Raw genomic sequence first — 21,060 nt, 5'->3', positions numbered from 1 at the left:
GAAAATAGATTGATATGTACCAAGTGAAAAGAGTGCACAATGCCGAGTCCATGCAATTTTCTGATGTTTTTTTAAGCGAAAATAGATCATGGACCATACATGGACACCAAGTTTGTACAATTCTTTGACCTTGTTATTTTGGTTTTGTGTAACAGCGGTCTTGAAATTAAGCCTTGCTGGCCAATCGCCCATTTTTGCCAAGGGGCGCCAGTACCCTGATATATATTTTTACCCTCTCTATTTTTAAGTTCATTTCTTCATGAAATATTTTGGCTTAAGCCGTTAGCATTGGACCCATCAATGGCATGTCCTCACTGCGTCACTTTCTGACCATTCTCAATCATCACTTTCTCATGATCATCGCTTAAGCCATGGAGGTAAGAAAGGAAGAAGGGGCCAATTCAGCACTACAAGTGAATCACTGGTCCGAGACTTCAGTCTCCAGATTGGGGTGTTTTTTGTTTGCATTCAGAAGCTCCCTTTGATAGTATTTTGACACACAATTCCATACAAATCAAAAAGAAGGACACTTCCGCATAAAAGAAAAATTCATTCTGTTATGGATAGAAGCAATTTGTATAGTTTAGTGACATTTATGCAAAAATTGCATCTTCGTTATTTTTAGACAACAACGGTGATTTTGATTATCAATTTGTTTTATAAAATTCTAAGCTGTTGAACTACAAAAATATAGATTTTAGAAAATTGTTACGCTTAAAGAATGAAAAATATCGTACAGTACCTTTAAAATTGTATACATCTTTCGATACCCTTGATAGAGTATTTCCTACTTTTATCTTCCAAACGCGTAGTGAATATACAGAAATTAAAGATTTGCACATGCCGAAAATGAAAAATATGAAATATACTCTTAAACAAAAAACGACGCACCGAGAAGATATAAAGCAAATTGGACACAAGTTGATATGCATACAGTTTCGACAAGAAGATGCAAAATTTTACATTTTGACTGCCAATGAATGAACAGTTAGCGCTACAGTGCATCTGATCTGCACAACTGGTAGGATATTTAAGAGGAGAAATGACGATTCCAGGTCATAAATTCTTTACGAATTTAATTCCATGTACTCTGGTAGACAGTAACTGCCTCGCATACAGGTGCGCGAACGATATGCGCAGATGTCGGAATTTGAAAGAGGTCATCTAGTTGAGCTCAAAGAAGCCGGTTGGTCTTATCGACGAATAGCTCAACATTTGAGCAAGAGCGATGCCACTATTAGACGATGTTGGCAGGAATGGGTGAACCATGGCAGCACACAGCATCAAGAAGAAAGCGGTAGGCCTAGAGAAATGACAGAAAGTGAAGATCGAGCAATCGTCAGAGTGGCACACACAGCCCCAGATGCATCATTATCATCGATTGTACATACAACTAGTGCTTCAGTGACCGCAAGGACCATTCATAGACGGCTCACAGAAAGGGGGCTGACATCACGGCACCTCTTGCTGTGACTGCCATTGACCTCTGTACAACATCAAGCCCGTTTGGAGTGGTGTCGGGCTCATTCGCACTGGGATGTCATTGACTGGAGTAGAATAGCCTTCAGTGATGAGTCCCGCTTTGAACTGAACCCCGATGACCAGCGAAGGCGAGTCTGGAGACAGCGGTGTGGTACTAACCTGACTGTCTTCTTGCAGACAGGCCAACAGCCAGGAGTGACAGTTTGGGTTGCCATTTCATTTCATAGTAGGACCCCTTTGGTTGTCATCCGTCGCAACCTTACAGCACAGCGGTACTTCAACGAAGTTCTAAAGCCCGTTGTGTTGCCCTTCATGTCACGCCACCCTGAACTTATGTTTCAGCAATGAAATGCCCATCCCCACACTGCACATGTTTCTACTACTTGCTTTAGTGCTTGCCAAACATTACCATGGCCAGCAAGGTTGCCGGATCTCTCTCCTATTGAGCACGTTTGGAGCATTATGGGCATCCAGACTTTTCGGGACTTCCTCGATTCCGGATTTGGGATTTTTCCACATATTAGATCATCAGTTTAAATCTAGTAGGATGGCATGCAGAAATTCTAAAATTAAAAATATGACATGATTTATGAAATAATGAAGTATTTATGATCAAAATCAGATCATAAATGCTTCAAAGTTACAAAAAAAAAGGCTATCAAAATACAAAAATTATATGATATTTGTTTACTTTATTAAACATTTCGTTCAATTTAAGTGTCTTCGTTTTTTGTGCTAATACTTTCTCTTTAATTCTGCAGACACGCATAATTTTTTTGTTTAGTTATATTGCTGAAATCCTGTAATTGCTGTGTCAAGAATTCGACTAACTTATCAATCGAAATTCTTTCGTATTCACTCTGTCACTTTCTTCACTATCTGTAGCAGTATTTTCTGGATTTAGAACCATACTACAGATTTTTCATCCATTAATTGACTTATGATTGAGGAGCATTGTCATCACAATGAAAAGCTTCTTTTATATCATCTTCGTTTTTTACCGCTTCACCATATTTATTTACAAAATCCAATAATTGGAAAATTTCACCTGTGGTTTGCGATATCCGAAAGCCTTCAGATTCTTGTCTATCATCTTCATCATCCTCGCCGTTAAATATGGTAGCTGGCCATAAATTATGCCCAGCATTTTTAAAAATATCTGGAGGCACATCCTCCCATGATCTTGCAATGATCCACTGAGCAGATTTTATGGTAAAATATTTCTAAAATTCTTGAATAGTCTTAGCATTATTCAAGAAGTTTGACATGGATTTTAAAAATGCTACTTTATGTTTGCATTTCAGCACGCACACTAATTTGATATCCATAGGCTGAATGATGGATGTACAGTTTGGAGGAAAGAATGACATGGATACATTATCTTTCATTAAAAGTTTAAATGAAGTATGAACTGAACAGTTATCTACAATCAGGACAGTTTTTGCATCCATCAGTTAAACCAACCAAATTCAAATTTTGTCGGGCCTCAGATAATTCTATAGGCAGACATAATTTCTTATTCATTTACAAAGTTCCATTGTTGAAGTCCTGTAATTGCTGTGTCTAGAATTCAAACTAACTTGCCAATAGACATTTTTTCTTCTCTCTGTCACTCTGTGGGTCCTATATTCTGCTACGAAGTACCTTCCTTTGTCTTCTCTAAATTCTGCCGCCTGGTGCGACCATATGAGCCCTCTCAATTGTTCTGGGTTTATGTGAATAACAAATCAATTATTCCTTATTCAAAAGCACTAAATGTAATCTTTTGGCCCATGATTATCATTAATAAAATCTATTTTTAGCATATGAAAAGACATTTTTGTTAAATTTTTCCTCGTCGAAATTTCTTGTGCCATTTAACTTAATCTGTAGTAATAGCCAAGTGTAAAGTCTACGTAAGAGGTTACCATACTCTTTATTATTCAAATTACTAGCATAAAAAATTGTTTGGGCATCACTGCAGGAGTCATTATTCAAGTTGTCACGTGTTGATAAACATGTGATGATAAGAGCAAAATATAATAAATAATGATTCACCAGGTTGGCATCAGGTATTTAAGATATTAGTAGGTGTAAAATCAATGATGTATCTATGTAGAGTATTTCGGTTTGAGATGTAGCCCAAGTAGATACAGATTGGAGCCAAATTCTCGATCATACAAATTTATCTAAAATGATTGTTTCTTCAATAACAAGGCATTTTATTTAGTGCCGAACTGAAAGTATGAAGCGGGACTCTGCGCATGTCTAAATCACACAAAAAAAAATTTTTAAAGTTGGTGGCTATTGAGGTCCAGATTTTGGATTATTCCGGATATTCTACTTCTGGGTCTCGGACTTCGTACTGCATATACCTTAACATTGAATTATAAACATAAATTGAAATCCTGTTGACAAATACGTGTATAAAACTATTTAAGCAAGAATTGTTCGTACTGGAAAGCAATCTTAAAAGGTATTGTAAAGCAAATTCTATGAGATGTGTACTTAAGGAAGTAATAAAGAAAAGTTTTAGAATATGTATTGTTGAATTTAAGGTAAAAAAAAATTCTGATAATGACTCAGTTACAAGTTTTAAATAATATTGAAAAAAAAAAGTACAGAGAAATGAGCACAATAGTTAACGTATTTCACTATTAAAATAAAAAGTGCTCTAATTTGAAATGGACTGAATAGAGCATTAATTATAAATTGACTTAGATTTTTCGATTTAAAGATGCCTCAAAAGCTAAAAAATCATGTCATATTTGAGAAATTATTTTGGCAAGAAGCCCTATAAATAGAAAAGAAATAATGCATAATTAATAATACAATAACCTTTGATCTTAATTTTTGTAATTGTTAACCAAATAAAATAGAATTACGTTAAATTTTTTTTCTAATGTAATTAACGGAAACTTGTGAAAATATTTCATTCAAATTAAACCATTCTGAGCAAACTATTCTGTGAAAAGTATAGTGTTTAATTTCATTCAGAATGAAATATTGTTTAAAAATGTGTTTTTTTCACATACTATTAGGACTCTAAAATATTGTAGAAAAAGGAAATATATACATATTTATGACATAATTACAAAATATTTCCATCTGAGCATATGAAAACCCATTGATTTTAATTTTATGTCACAGAATGTCTTGGTCTCCACAAAGGGATCGCCAGTGCTTCAAAGCAGTGTATGGAGAAAACCAGGGCCTCTCCTCCTTACTTCCTACCTTCATGCTTTTGGCATAGCGAATAATTTTTCTGCTATTCGTTGAGAGTGGGGTGTCTGAATCCACAAAAAATTCATAAAGTTCCTTTTTATGTTATTTCATATACAGTTGACTTTCCAATGCCATACTCCTGTTATAATTTTGAGATGGATATACCTATATGCATTTTTTGCAGAAATACCACTTTTTATTTAATGGGCATCAAAGCATGCTTATGCTTTTGTAGATCCTGTTGCAACTGCAGAATTAGAAACACTTTTCGACACAATCGAAAGTTAAAACATTAGTTTTCATAAAATTGCTGTAATTCTAACGGCCTGCAAAACATAATATGCAGGATCAAATCAGAAAGTTAAGGAAGAGCACAACCTGCTCTATTAACTGAAATTATGTAGAATCTGTTTAGCCTAACTTAACAGCATCCGCTATATTTTATCGGCTATGTAGCATGAGATTGGCAACGAAGACAAAATGTTCCGTTAAATTTTGTCTTGCTTCTATCATACACTGAGACAATTACTTTAATTATTTATATATACTTATATCTAATTCTTGAACATGCTTAAGGTTTATCTGAGTTGTGAATAAATTAATTCTCACATATACTTAAGCTTACTGAGGGCCGGCGTTTGATATTTTGCTGTCTCTGCAGGTCCTAAGTTCTTAATTTTGGGTCCCAGTGCTTTCCTTAAATTCTAAAAATTTTATCATCCCTTAGTTTTGTTACTCGGTGCTTCTCTAAATTAAAAAAAATGTTGTCTTCCCTAAATTCTGCCATCCACTGCGGCCGTGTGAGCTCTGGCACTGGTTCTGGGTTTATGTGAATAAAAAAATCAGTCATTCTTAATTCGAATAGCACTAAATGTAATCTTTTGTCTTATGAGTATCATTAACAAAATCTACTTTTAGCATATGGAAAAAAATTTTTGTTAAATTTATCCTCATCAACATTTAGCTCATTTAACTTAATCTGTGATCATCACCAAGAATAATACCAACCTTAAAGGTTTCCATACTCTTTGTTATTCAATTACTATTTTAAAAAAAATTGTTTGCTGCATGAGTCATTTCTCAAGTTGTCATGTAGTGATAAACATGAGATAATGAAAGCAAAATGTAATAAATAATGATTTGCCAGTTTGGCATCAGGGACATAAGATATTAGAAGTTGTAAAATCAGCGATGTTTCTGTGTAAAATGTTACAGTTTGAGATGAATGCCAAGCAGATATGCAGCTACGAATCCAAATTATTGAGCACACAAATTTATGCTAAAACGACTGTTTCTTCAGTAACGAGGTATTTCATTTAGTGCCAGAGTGAAATTAAGAATTGGGATTTCCCACATGTTTTCTTACGGGAATAAAATCAAATGCGCGTGCATAAAGCATAAAAAAATTCCTAAAATTAATTTTGTTGGTGGCTTTAAGATCTGGATTTTAGATCATCTCGGACTTTGTATTGCAATTTATTCTATTATGCTTGTCTGACAAAACAACTATGTTCTGAAAAATTGCATGTTTGGGTGAAAAGAAGGGAAATGTTCAGTAATGATTAAATAGTTTCAGAAATAGTTATGAGAAATTGTTTCAGAAATGGTATGAGATATGAATTCATCTAATTTCAGCTTCTGTCATTGCTGCCAGTTAAGTTATTTGTCTTAATTACTGGGCTAATAATAGTGTTAAAGCATGCTGTTTTTGGTACTTAAACATCTGAGACCTCAAAGACCATATGTTCTCTAGTAAAAGATACCATTCTCTTAAACTCCTGTTTAGCAGTTCTGGAGAATCAGAGAATACAAACAGTTCTCTTAGGCTAAAAGGATACTGATGTCAGAATGCAGATTTTTTTTTTTTTTTTTTAATTCCTATCTTTCAAGGATATTGGTTTCAGATCATCTATGTATTGCTTTCTCCATATCAGGATATTTTGTATGTGAGGCCTTTAATTGTTCATCTGTGAACAGTAATAACCACCAATGCAGGTTATGTGTTTTCTAGTCCAACTTAATTACATATCTCAGTAACTGAATAAATGGCATAGAATAAGTGCATCCTACATATAAAGCCTTTAGCTGTGAAGTTGCCTCATTCAGAAAAGAAGCATAATGTTCTTTCAACTACTATAAAATGTCATGTCTATTAGGAGATGCACTGTTATATATATATATATATATATATATATATATATATATATATATATATATATTATCTATGCTGAGCTAGCCAGGAAATAATGCAGGGCAAACTCATTAATACAAAATCTTGTTTGCTTTGTGCTAAATTACTTTTTTAACAATCTGGTGTAAAATGTTTTCTTGTGAACTGTGTTAATGTCTTATGCCTCCAATGCTATTGAGAAGAAACTGTTCATTGCTTAAATTTTGGTGGGCTTTTGGGAAAATTTTTACTATTGTCTAATATACATCATGAGTAACTGAATACCTGCATTAATGGATCCAGGCAGGAAAGGAATGCAACTTGATTAAATAGCATTTGAATCCCCTGTTTAAAGCAGAAAAATAATTCTGATCATTTCAAGAATGTTGTTGAATGACTTCCACCTCTTCTGCCTTCTGCTGCAAATGATTTGCCAGGTAAAGTTCATCACATAGCTTATCATACATTGAATATTTTCTAAACAACATTTATGGGGCCATTTTTGAGAAATTTCCCTTTTTTTTATGATAGCCTTATGCATGCCTTTATTGTGTGTAATAAAACAAGAAAATATTTCTTCATATTTTATTAGCAAACAACATTATTTTCAAATATATGATGCAGCCAAAATTTTCTAAACATACCTTACTGTTTATTTTTATCTTGCTGATACTCTGTGAATATATTTATGCAGAGTGTTTGGGGTAAATTTGAATGTTGGTTTTATTGCATGTATATATGAGTTGTCTGAAGATATTGCCAGCATTCTCTTTGGTTTGAGATAAAGCTGTAAAGTCAAAAGTCAAACAGAACTGCAATGGGCTGGTGGAAGCCACCAGAATATTGGAAAAGGGTTACCTGCTTCATGATGATTCATGCCGGCCAACCAAATTCTGCAATCAAAACAGTTATGTAGTGCTCCTTGAACATAGAGAAAGTGATACGAAGTCAAATGTAGAAGTGCAACGATGACTACAAAGCTGTGGCTGCTAGAATAGCTCACAGAAGGCGATCTGATTGCCACTACGCACCAGAATTCATTCACCAACTGCAAGAGACTATTCCGGAAGATCCTGCGAAGAGAATCGAAGCTCTGGTGCTGGAAATGGTTGTCGTCTATCAACCATGAAGCTGGCTTTAAACCAGGACCTTCGTTATCACACCTACAAGAGGCATAAAAGCCGACTCTTGACTGAAAAGGCACAAGGCAGCTGCCTCATCAAGACAAAGAAACTCTTCAATAAAATGAAACATGTGATTGGACCAGACAGGTTTGTTTTCTGATGAAAAGAACTTTGGTGCACAACCACCAGAATAATAAATAACTTACCCAAAATCCATCTGATATTCTCCATGTCATACAGTCCAAATTTTCACAAGCTGTGATGGTGATTGGATGTGCCTTCAGTGATGGTGATGTGACCCCCCCCCCCCCCGCATATCATTCCACAGAGACTCAGGCTGAATGTTAATGGGTATGTGGAGTTTTTATATATTGTTGTGAAGTCTTGGCTAGAGAAAGTGGCTGCTGGATGACCGTACGTTTGGCAGCAAGACTCCACTCCCTGCCATACAGCTGGGAACACCCTAAAGTGGTTGTGTGAGAATTTCTACAACTTCACCATTTCAGATATCTGGCCCCCTACCTTTCTTGCTTCCAGTCCTGTGGATTGTTATGTGTGGGGCATGGTGGAGCAACACAGCTACCGCATTGCCTCTAACACAATGACCCAGCTTATTGACAGGGTTAAAGCAGCATTTGCAGGACATTGTGAAGGCTGCATGCTTTAGGAGGTGCTTTTAAAGCATTTGTGGCCACAAAGATGTTTTTTTTTTTTTTTTTTTTTTTTTATTATTCTGTTTTATTGTGTTCTAATACCATATCATTTCTGGGAGTACAATACAATGTGTTTTGAGAACATTATTCCCTGTTTTTTTCTATCACCCAAAAGAGTCAAATTTATCACAAACACCCTGTAAAATTTCATGAATATCGCTGATAAAATGTTTTGCTACTGATATCTTTTATAAATTTATGATTAACTTGTTTATTTCTGTTGATAATGTATTTTTAGGTTCTACATCTGTGACTATAGGACATGTACCATTGACTAGTTCTTCTGCTCCTTCATCAAACAAAAAAGTGTTCACCAGGATCAAGCTAAAAAATCCAATACGGAGAAAACAGAATGTACCTTCATCTTTAGATTTAAAATTAAGTCCTCAACCACAAGTTAGCCTGGGACCTTTATTTCCAAAGCCTCCTAAATTCGATGCCAAACAAGAAAGTGGTTTATTTGCAACAAAATCCACTTCATCTGTTTCACTATCTCTAAATTTAACTGATGGCCAAACACTGAAGTTTCCATCATCATATGCAAGTGAGGCATTTACAGTATCTAAATCTCCAATAGCTATGTCAAAATCAATTACAGAAGCTAAATATTCAACTGTATCTAGTGAGCAGTCCTGTGCAAAACCTGCAACTATAAAAAAAACTTTCCCAAGGACTTCATTTCAAGGATCAGAGTTTTTTCCAAGGCCATTTTTTTCCTCAATAGCTAAAAGTGGTCTAAAAAGTTTGCCACCAGTGATTTTTAATGTGCCATCAACATTGAGTACTCCAGGTCATACTTCAACAAAAGTGACAGAATCTGGTCAGAGTGGAAAATCAGTAACTCAAACTACAGCTCTTGGAATTGGCTGTAGTCATTTAAACCTTAATACAGCACATACCCAAACTATTCAGTACTGGAATGAAGGAGGTAAACTTTATATGCTTAATATTAGTACTTTTAGACTAAAAAATCATTTTAGTATGCACTAACCAGTTCTAATTTAACATTTAGTAAAACCTGAAATATGATAGCGAATTCATTCCTGTTGCAAATGGTCGAGTTTTTTTTCCCCCCGTTTAATAAAATGATAAGTTTAAGCTCTTAAAATGCTTTATGATGGCTTTTATAATTTTTTTTTTTTTTTTTTTTTTAATTTTGTTTAGATTAAGCTAAAAAAAATGTTACTATATTCAGAAATTTTTTTTAAAAAAAAGGTCAACCTTTTTGAAAGAGGAATTTGTAGCATTGTGGCTCAATAGAGCTATGCTGTTGCTGCAGTATTTTTTATTCACAAAATTTAGTAGAAATATTTTCCTCCTTAATCCTCATACCTAATCATGGGAATTTTCTACTACTGGAAAGCATTGCTGCAAGTGGTGTTCTAATAGTTTGTCCATGAGTTATATTCCTTTTCTTTCAATCATTGGACTGACATCTGGTTCCTTGAAATCAGAAAAAAGTCACATAGAGCCTGGTCTGTGGGTTTTTTAATTTTATTTCTTGCCCCATGGAAGACTTTTTAAGGGAAAATGGTGTGTAGCCATGCTACAGATGGGAAAAACACTCAGAATGGACAATTTGCTTTGACTCAAGCCTGAACCAAAAGGCCAGTGTTCAGCAGATTATCCATAGAATGATAACTTTTGGATGGGTCTCTTGCCATGGAAAAGAACTCATGAGCTGTTCTTCCACATTTCAGGTAATTGTGTTCTCACTGGTTTATAAAGAATTGTCAGAACTTGTAGTGGATTTCATTAACTATCCCACGATATAAGGAAAAGGAATCTTGACGTAACATTTTGTGCCCTTGCTGACAAGAGGCTTTCTCATTGCGAGGTTTGGTGTTTCATTTCAGAGTAATACTAAAAAAAGTTCATATTTCTTCATGGCTTATAAACATTAAAAAAAAATTTGGTCTGTGTCACTGCTTTGAAGATTTGTTGGTGTAAAATTTTACTTTGAAGATCCCTTTCATTCTCTTGTCCAGTTCCTATGCATAGTTTTAAGTACATTTTCCTCATATCAAATTCGAGTATAATGTTTTGCACTGTGACTTTATTAGTCTTTACTAATTCAGCTTTTCTCTAGGTGCTGCTAACCTTACATTTTTCAGGTTTAAGCAACTGTCTTGGATGTGCGGGGCCAATTAATGTACTGATCATCTTGGATCTTTTCGTTTCTCATTTTAAATTTCCTGAAACATTAAAAAAATTGAGTGTTTGTTTAATATTCATTACCAGAAGTTTTCTGTTACAGCTTTTTTTCTGAAAGAGATTTATGCAAGTTCACATAGAACAGTGGTTCTCAACTTTTTTGCTCCATGCACCCCTTTCACCATGTCTATTCCAAAATTTCACCCCTGTCTATTCCCAAATGAAAAAAAAAATCATTTATATATTTTTTTAAAATTTAGATTATTTTTAATGTGTTTTATAAATTAAGGAAAAGTATAGGAAATGTTCATAAATACCAAAATTTGAATAAAAGTAGTTTTTCATATTCATAAAATAAAGCTAAATACTTAACAGGTAAATAAAAGGCTAACTGCATTCTCCCTGAAAGTGTGAAAATTCCCCCTGGTTGAGAATCCATGATCAGAACTGTTTTTAAGCTCATTGGCTATCCGCATACCTTCCTAGAATTGATCCCTCCCCCCAAAATTTGAAAACAAAACTCAATGATTAATAAAATTTTTATTTCATGCTCAGTGCTTACATATGACAAATACTTACAATGAATTTTAAATATTTAGGCGTGGTATCGCCTTGAGTGTCAGGCCACCCCTAATTTTGGCCGCCCACCTACTTTTCTGCACTGCACGCCTGCTAGGAACGGCCCTATCCGTGATATAGAATTTCATATTCATGTACAGTTGTAAATTCTTCTAATGGAGAGCAAAGAGGGTGCCTTTTCAAGTATCGCCTGCTGTTGAGATAAAAAGTCAGAACTTGAAATATTAACCTTGAAAAGAGGGAAACGCGGGTGAATCATGTACTGCATTCACTGTTTCTGAGATAACAGTGGTGGATGAAAACAATCAGTCCAGTGACTTTTCATTCACAACTAATTATTATTATAACAAAAGTGAAGAAAATACTGAAAACAAATGCATTTACTGCAAGGATAGATAAAACCTGTAATAGTGAGGTCTGTTCAAGAACTGAATGTAAAAAAAAAATTTTTTTTTAATGCAGAAAATTCAAAAGCAAGCAAGAAAATCCATTTGAGAATGAAGTTCTGAGAAACTGACACAGTCTGAATAGAGAAACAACAGATCAAAAAGGAAAATCATTTTTTCATTCATTTTTTTATTTATCTCTATTTTTTGCATTTTGATGGATTTATTCTACCTGTAGCTGTTCATTGAATGGCTGATAGATATTAGAATCTGAGAATGACAGAGAATTGAGTTTCTATTGTAATAAAACATGATGTATGCATTCAGGATTGCAAATAATCAACAATAATGAAACAAAATTTTTCTGTGTTTGTGTGTATTTATTATTTAACAAAGAGATGGCTAGGCTTAGAGCAACAAAATTAGGCACACATATTGGTTGGGGTCCACCAGCAGCCAAGTGGTAAATAAATTCACTGAATACTAGTAGTTCAATCTCAGTTTGAATCCCAGTGAAGAGTGGCTGCATGAAAGCTTCATCATTTTCTCCATGTTATTTCCCATTGTTTTGCCCTTAAAACCTCTGCCACGAATAGGCAGATAGCCCTCAAATTGTTTTGCCTTAACCAATTAACCATGTTGGTTTGAGGTTGAAGACAATCAGTTCAATGTATGTTTTTTCTTAATTCAATTTAGATTTTTTTGGTTTAGCTTTTCCCAAATGAATATTCCCAGATTTGTTGCACCTATCTTTGGATAAAAAATGGATAGCGTAAAAAAAAATTTTTTCAGATGTAGTTAAATCTAAATATTTCAATTAATTTACCAATTTGGGGCAATTTTTCAGAAATTGTTATATATTTATATAGATATTTTTAGCGAGTTTTTCCCTAATTTATTCTCCTCTCTAGCAAGTTTCCCCTAATTTAAGCCCTAAGATAATTTCACTTCTAAACTCCATATATGTAAAGTTGGATTAATACCTCTCTTAGCAGTGTATCAAAATGTGCTGTATAACTGAAATTTTGGATTTGTTGATGTTCTTTAGCCTGTTTATCATGTTTTTCATTTTTTATTCCAAAGTATTTCTACAGGCACTGCTTACAAAAGCATCCCTCTCGGTTGCTGATATAAAACTCATGGGGAAGAGTGTAGCAAACTAGCTTTGAGTTGTATTTCAGTTGGAAATCATCATTTAAAATGTTTTGGACAGTTAAATGTGAACTGCATAAACTCAACATCAAAGACAGCGGAATATATATTAGAAACGACGGAATTATGTAAAAATAATTTGAAGATTCTCGATTTGTGTTTAATGTAAAAAGAAATTACTTGATGTGCATGCAGAAAATTCTGAAGAGCTTATTCAGCAATACATAATAATTCAATCAAAATATGTTATAAATATGGAATGCTTTTATTGAACAGTTTATTTGCATACATTTAAGAAAAAATTGCTTTTTAATTTGCTATGGTAAATTTTCACAAAATTGAAATTTGATTTTATTCAAAAGTGAGCATGGATTATTCATAGGTTAAACCGTCATGGTTTATTGGAATTCTCCCCCCACCCCACCTTTTTTATACAAACTAATTTAGAGAAAGTTAAAGATTTCCATTTATGTGTTATTTTTATCAGTGTTCTTTGATTTTTCATAATTTTATTACTGTATAAAATTTTACTAATCCACGACCGCTTACTCTGTAATCAGCTTTTTTTAAGTGAAAATAAACAAATTATTGAATTTCAAGAAATTCAGCATGGGAGATTTAACAGCAATTTTCTCTTATATGGTTATGAGAGTACACTATTTATAACATGTTAATTGAGGAAGCAAAATTATTTTATCTCTGAAATTATTTAACACTTTCCATGCTGTGTTAGCACTGTCTTTTTACAGTCTGAAAGATCATGAATCTTGGCAAATTTTGGCTTAGCTAAATCCCTGCTTTTGGGTGCATATCCCACTTTTTTTAACATTAATTTTGAATTTATATGTTTACATAATTTTTAATTTATCTCGTGTATCCACAATTTGTTTCTCCACTCTTCTTCATATATTTCTTTCAAATTTAAGTGCACTTCATATTTGTTTTCATTCCCTTCTCTTCTCTCCTCCAGCTGAAAATTAAAAGTTATTGACTGTTATCAAAGTGAAATGCAATCAGGGGTGTCATGTAACTTGTATCAATTAGAACTTTGGGCCAAATAAACATTAAGCATTAGGTTGTTTATATTCCACTCTGAGTAAGCATGTTTACATTGTCATGTTACAATAATGAATCCAAAATCTCAGGTTTAGCTCTTTTTTGTAGTGTTATTAAACCAGAACATGACAGAATTAGTGTATGAATTCACTTTAGAGAAATATTTATTGTTGAAGGATTTATAAACTGTATATTAATTTTCTCTCGGGTAAAAGTGAAAAAATTACTTTGAAAGTAAGTTTGGTGGGAAACAATTTCTTTACATAAAGTATTTTATTATGTTTTTGCAAAAAAGAGTTCTTTACTTCCTCAAAAAAATTTTATCTATTTCCTCTGTTTTCCCCTTCCACTTATATTATGTTCTTTGTATTTTTTTATTATTATTAATTTAATTCTAGTCATTTACTTGCTAATTTCTCAAAATTCCACTTGTTTAAGTCCCTTTTTAATAATTCACAATATTTGTTTTTACTTTTGGTTTTGACTTTTATACTTTCCAACATGGATGACGAAACACAAAATTGAATAATTGAAGAGTTAGGTTTGGAGGCAACTTCCCCTTGATAAGTCTGTTTCCTGCCTGCTCAACAATTATTCACTTATGCAGTTTTATAATTTTTTTAGGATTAAAAAATTTCTGGAATTATATATTTATTCATGGATTTTGATACTTACACTGATTTACATATGCTCTCAGAATTTAAATGATATTGTAGATTAGTTCGCAGCAATAATTAATCATTTATTTGTTTGCATTAAATTTCATTATTTAAAATTTAATTAACTTTAAATTTGCCTTCTATGAATAGAGAATGTTTTTTTAAATTCAAATTTCATTCCTCGCAGCAATGGTGCAAGAGAATTATTTAAATTTAATTTAACTTTACTATTTATTCTTTTGAAACAATATATGTGTGTGTGTGTGTGTGTGAATATAATAATTTACATAAAGAGCATAGTGTAGATATATGTATAGTACTTTTGGCGGGAGGTGAAAAACAATTCACTTTCTAGTCATGGTCGAAAATACTGCTGCATAGATGATCGGAAATTGCATCATAGTGGAATGATCTGATAGAATTTTAGAAGAAGCATGACCAGCTTGATAGTTAAACATAATTTATTTTTGGATGATAAATTTCTTAGCACATATCATCATAACCAGTAAGAAGATAAGGGGTGCTAAATGCGCCCCAAAATTTTAGATATGCAATTACACCTAGCAGAGGCCGAGTGACATGCTGTCAGCAGACAAGCGAAGAGGTGAAAGAGAGATTACGCACTCATAATTGCTCTTTATTTCATAAATTGCTGTTTTATATTTTTAATTGTATAATTTTTGCATGCCATCTTACCAGATTTAAATTGATGATCTATAATCTGGAAAAACCCCTAATCTGGAATCGCCGAAGTCACGACGAGTCCGGATTACGGACTTTGAACTGTATATGAATGACTGTAAAGTTGTGCTGATATCTGTTTATCATCCTCTGTCTGCAGTGACAGGGTTCGTACAGTCCTTAAGAGTCCTTAAAGATTTTTTGAAATTGATTTTTGGTCCTTAAAAGTCCTTAATTTTGGCCAAAATCAGCAGAACGTCCTTAATTTTAATCATCTGAAATTTCTGTTTGTTTTTTATGACTGCCATTTTGAGTGTGAATTAGCATTTTGGAGGAATATTTTTGACGATTCACTGGCGTATATGGTTATCTTTTGAGTGGGTTCATGGGTTATAATTTGTTTCTATTTCTAATATAAATGATGGGATACTCAGGTTTCTAAGCAAGAAGCATTTCGAAATTCATTTTTTCTAATATCTCTTAAATAATTTTTCGCGTTTGGGGATGTGAATTCTTGTATTAAACGGCTCAAAATTTGGTAGCTTATCAACATTTTGGTGATTTTAAGATCAGTTTGTATAGAAAATTTTGAATTCCGAGATCTGAGAATTTTTTGACGTTTTTTTTTTAAACATTGTAACATTGATAAATTTCATTAAATTAATGGTAATATATTGAAATTATATTTAAAAAACAACATTAAAATAAAAAATTTTTATTTTTCACTGTCATATTATAAAGTTTCAATTTGGCCAAATTTTATACAACATTTTGAATCTGAAAAATAAACAAGGTATAATGCTATAAAGCACGATTTACAGCAAACAGCACTTAGCAAAAGCAAAATCAGCTATTCAGTTAATTAAAAATGTCTTCTTTTTAATTTTCTCATGTAATTGTCTCAGAATATTCAAGATTCTCAGAATATGCATCAGTTTTCTCTATACAATTCATTTTACAGTTTTTCGCTCCTTCCCCCCCCCCAAGATATTTCTGGCTTTTTGCTGTTACAGAATTGGTAGGGATAATTTTTCTTTAGTATTTTAGACCTTGCAGCTTGGAAAGTTTAGAAGGATTTGAAGGCAAGATTTATAGCCCCACGATTCTAGAAGAGTTGAGAAATATGTGACAAAATAAAAAATGTCTCCATGGTATCAACACTTAATGGATGTATTTAACAGAAAGTTAGCAATGAATTTCTTACTTTTTGGAGAACGTGGGGAAGAACTATGAAAACATAATATTTGTATGTTTTACTCCTGATACTAGAATCTTTTTCTTAACATGTTTCTTTCCTTTATTTTCTCTACTTTTCACTTGGCACAAACATGGGAAACATCAAAAATGCTTCTAATCTTATCACATGGGCAGGCATTACAGAAAGGGATTTTTTTATTAATAAAGAAATTGAAAAACTTACAATTTAAAATATTCATCTAATATGTCTTAATGCATCATACATAGAGCTGGCACTAGGCATTTTCCCACCTGATGCAATCTCTGTGGATCCTAAATTCTGCTGCCTAGTGCCTGTCTAAATTCTGTTTCCAGTGCCTGCTCTAAATTCTAAAAGTTTTGCCTTTTCTAAATTTTGCTGTTTGGTGTGTCACTAAATTCTAAAAATTCTGAGACACCAGCTCTGTAACCGGCCTTTACCATATATGTTTCATATTTTTTCAGAATGTTCATATTACTAAAAAAAAAAAAAAAAAATTAGCCACTTTTTTTATACATATTCTAAATGCATTTAATGTTTTTTAGAATAACACAAATCCTTAATTAAATCCAAAAATCCTAAAATGAAAAGGAAACATGTAGAAAGAAACTGAATACATAAAGAAAAGTATTCTTCAAAAATATGTGCAGTTATTATTATGTAAATTACCCAAATGTTTATGATTTCAGCCTTTACTATAATGTCCCCTTTCTATTTCTTCATATGATAAGAGTTACTGAGCCAGATTAAATTAAAATTAAATTGTATAATCTTTGACCACTAGTCCACGTTTTTAATTTGAATTTGACTGTTCTTGTTTAATTACATCACTGTGAGCTGTAGTTGATTTTGTTAGCATTAGAACATGCCTTTATGTTCTAAGTTCTTTTTAAATAAGAGGCTTATTTAAACCTTTGTCTGATATTGTAGTTACTTTCAGACATAGCGATAATTAGCTTCATGTCTGTCGGGGGTTTGGGACTATTTAACTTTTACTAGATCAAGTAAACCCTCGTAGGTAAATTGTGGAGAGGTTGACAAGTTAGGAGATAAAGCACGCAGAAACTAGTGAGAGAATTGGTTTGCATATTTAGATAAATCTCTAATTGTTAGAAAAGATTCTTAAAGAGAAGGAAATCGATATAAACTAGCCAAAATGTTTGGGAAGGCTTCAAATTAAAATGATGGATAAATATTTTGTTGAGTTTTCTTGTTTTTGTAGCTTTTAATGTTTAATCATCCTAATATCGTTTAAGAATCAATGTCATAAATTACATGTATTTTAAACTGTGAAATTTGATTAAATTTTGATTTTAATAGGGCTTTTCTAAAAATTATTGTTAAAAAATAAAATATAGTAGTGACCTTGTAAATCCATAATGACTAAGGTTATCTAATAACCTAATTCAATTATTTATAACTAATTGTGTACCCTTAAAAATTATCTCTGCATGTTAAAGCGAGTTATTTATTGCCTTTCATTAATCCTCACCTTGGCCACAAGATAAAACACAAAAAATTCAAGTAAAACTTTTTCTTTGCATCTAGTCAGACTTAAAATAATTCAAAACAACTTTAGTGCTTTAGTGGCATATTGAAACCTTAAAGTATATTAACTGGGTTACAACTCCTGGAACTCTACACGAAGCTACGACACTAACTACATCAAACAAAGCCCAACCAACTTTCAAAACTTGCCAATTGTGCCTACATCAGGCCTTTCAGGTTTTGTTCTAATCAGCAGGTCTCTCTCTAGACAAGCAGTAGCAGTAACAACATTCAGTCTTTTGTTATAAATCGTGCTGATTTAATACTTCTCATTTTAACCTATGCCGCTTGACATAAAATCTACAAACTACAAGAATCACACATCATCCCATTTGCATCTGTTCCAACGGCCAATCATCTCTCCATGTCATCCTGAATCACCGCCACTCATCACCAGTAATTACAGGCATACAGAGTCAACTTTACCACAGCAGATATAGCAGCATTCAACTAACTGCAGTCAAGGCGCACAGAGGGCAACGAGGCTGCAGACATCCTGGCAAAGGAAGCTACCAACGGACCCAACGCCCATTGAGAGAACATCCCAGTTCTGCCGTCTCATCTAAAACCAATATTGCATCAAGCAGTCCTCAGAGAGTGGCAACATGAATGGAACACAAGTGAAACAGGTCGCCGTACCTATATCTTTCTTCCAAAAGTGTCAACGGCCTGTCTCATTGCAACCCCATAACTCATTGAGAGAACAAGATATATCACTGGACATGGCCCTTTCCCTTCATATTACTTCAGACACCACATCTCCAACACAGACACCTGCATCTGCGGCTGAGAAGGAGCACCCGATCATTACATCTTCCACTGCCCACTGACAACCTTAACTCATATTAAGCATCCCACAACAATAACTGAGCGCTACATTATCAGCACTAAGCCAAGAAAAACACAAATCTGCAAAACCATCAATGCATTAGCCTCCATGGGCCAAGATCTGTGCCAGCCACATTAAACCCTTGCCAGCTTCCCAGTAACAAGAACACGATCTACATGAGCAACCAAAGAGTATTGACTTCAAATATTTTAGGTTCCATGAAATTGTCACAAGATGCAATGCCTGCACTCCACTAATGCGCAAATTATGAAACTGCAGAGTGTTTAAATGTTCATCCTCCTATACTACAACTGCAGCCAGCTGTAAACTCCTGTGCACATTTGTAAACAGAGACCTGAAGCAACTGTAAACTATGTGCAAATTATGAACAACGCATGCAAACAGCGAATTATTTGCAACTACACACATGTGCAAACTATTTACCTGTATGAACTACATAACCATGGACAACCTTATGTGCAAACGCTTGTGTAATCTATGCCCTACGAACTCCTAGCACAGAACTCAACATACTGTGCACCGCATGCCACCTGAGGTCATTATCCTAGCAACTTAGCTCAACACGTGCCTTAATTATATTTCTTTGCATGTTTTAATTCTTGCTCTTGCTGCCTTTTTTTTTTTTAATTCTGCAACATTTTTGTTTCCTTGCCATATCTGTTTAGTCAAAGTCTCTCCAAATCTGTAAAACAAAACATGAGCGCCCTTGTTTGGCCATGTACAGCCTTTTTCATGTCTCAATAAACTCCCGAAGCAGCCTCTTGGGACTCCAGGGAGTTGTTGCCACTAGATAAAGGAGGGCGTGGGATATACGCCTGTTTTAAGTATGTTAGACACCAGCCGTCCCTGTTCTCCAAAACCTGTAATCTACACTCAAGAGCCAAAACATGACCAGCCCTACATTTTGCGATGAACGCGCCTGGATAACATGGAAGGCACGTGATCAGGTGGAAGTGGTATTTAACTGCTGCTGGAGAGTCTGAAGAATCATTCTTTCACTTCTATATGTGATGGGAATGGCTGCAGGTCTAAGCGACTTTGATAGAAGGCAGATTGTAATGGCTCGAAGGCTTGGAACAAGTATTTCTGAAACTGCATGTCTCGTGGGTTGTTCGCAATCTATAGTTGTTAGTACGTATGAAAAGTGGATGAATGATGGTGAAACCAGCAGTAGACGACATGGTGTTGGAAGTCCACACGCTATCAAAGAAAACGGTCGTTGGAGACTGTCTCTCATGGTGAAGCAAAACCGGAGCCAGACAGTGGCTCAGCTGACAGCCGAATACAGTGCAGGGCCAAGTAGAAAAGTTTCGGAGCACACTGTTCAGCGGACACTGTTGGATATGGGGCTATGCAGCAAACGTCCCACTCGTGTGCCTTTGCTGACCCGTCATTGCCGCCTGCACTGGGCCCGGGAACATCGCGACTGGTCCATGGATCAGTGGGAGAGAGTTCCCTGGTCAGATGAATCACGGTTTGTCATTCACCATGCCGATGGCTGTATCAGGATACGCCGTCTTCCAGGCGAACAGTTGCTCCCTCAATGCACAGTAGGTCATACACAGGCCGGTGGTGATGGTATTATGCTCTGGGGGACGTTCTCTTGGGCGTCTCTGGGACTCGTGGTTGTGGTAGAGCAGACCATATCTGAACATCATTGCGGACCAGTTGCACCCTTACATGGCCTCTGTTTTTCCAGCTGGAAATGGAATGTTCCAACAGGATAACGCCCAACCAACTTTCAAAACTTTTCAACTCGATTTCAAGATTTCAAGTCACAAGGCTACAATTGTGTTGGAGTGGTTCCAGGAACATTATGCTGATTTCTAGTTAATGTCCTTGCCACCTAACTCACTGGATCTCAATCTAATAGAACACATTTGGGATGTCATGGGACGGCAGCTCAGAGGTCAAAGACCACCAATTCGCAATATCTCGGATTTGCGTGGCCGTTGCTATAACATCCGGTACAATCTGTCTCCGACCATCTATCAAGGACTTGTGGCATCCATGCCAAGGTGTGTTGAAGCTGTGTTGCACGCCAAAGGTGGCCCAACTTGTTATTGACAGGTGGTCATAATGTTTT

The 21,060-nt window shown here is 34.5% G+C and overlaps 2 protein-coding genes across 6 annotated transcripts in view; both read left to right on the top strand.

Moving 5' to 3' along the window:
* Positions 1-21,060, top strand: part of LOC118195866 (uncharacterized) — a 219,932-nt gene that overhangs the window by 181,172 nt on the left and 17,700 nt on the right. For all 5 annotated transcript variants that reach the window (XM_085808113.1, XM_085808111.1, XM_085808112.1 and 2 more), the window contains one exon: positions 8,932-9,621. In XM_085808113.1, coding sequence (XP_085664239.1) covers positions 8,932-9,621 — 690 coding nt within the window. The remainder of the gene's footprint in view (positions 1-8,931; positions 9,622-21,060) is intronic.
* Positions 19,834-21,006, top strand: LOC146993222 (uncharacterized). The gene has a single exon (XM_085808116.1). It carries the CDS (start codon positions 19,985-19,987, stop codon positions 20,699-20,701), a length of 717 nt encoding a protein of 238 aa, XP_085664242.1. The 5' UTR covers positions 19,834-19,984; the 3' UTR covers positions 20,702-21,006.

This window comes from Stegodyphus dumicola, chromosome X1 (genome assembly GCF_044657685.1).
Source record: "Stegodyphus dumicola isolate Sdum_Otavi_A_Nest chromosome X1, ASM4465768v1".
Taxonomy (NCBI): Eukaryota; Metazoa; Arthropoda; class Arachnida; order Araneae; family Eresidae; genus Stegodyphus; species Stegodyphus dumicola.
Note: the sequence above shows the minus strand (reverse complement) of the source record. Positions and strands in the feature narration are given on the sequence as shown.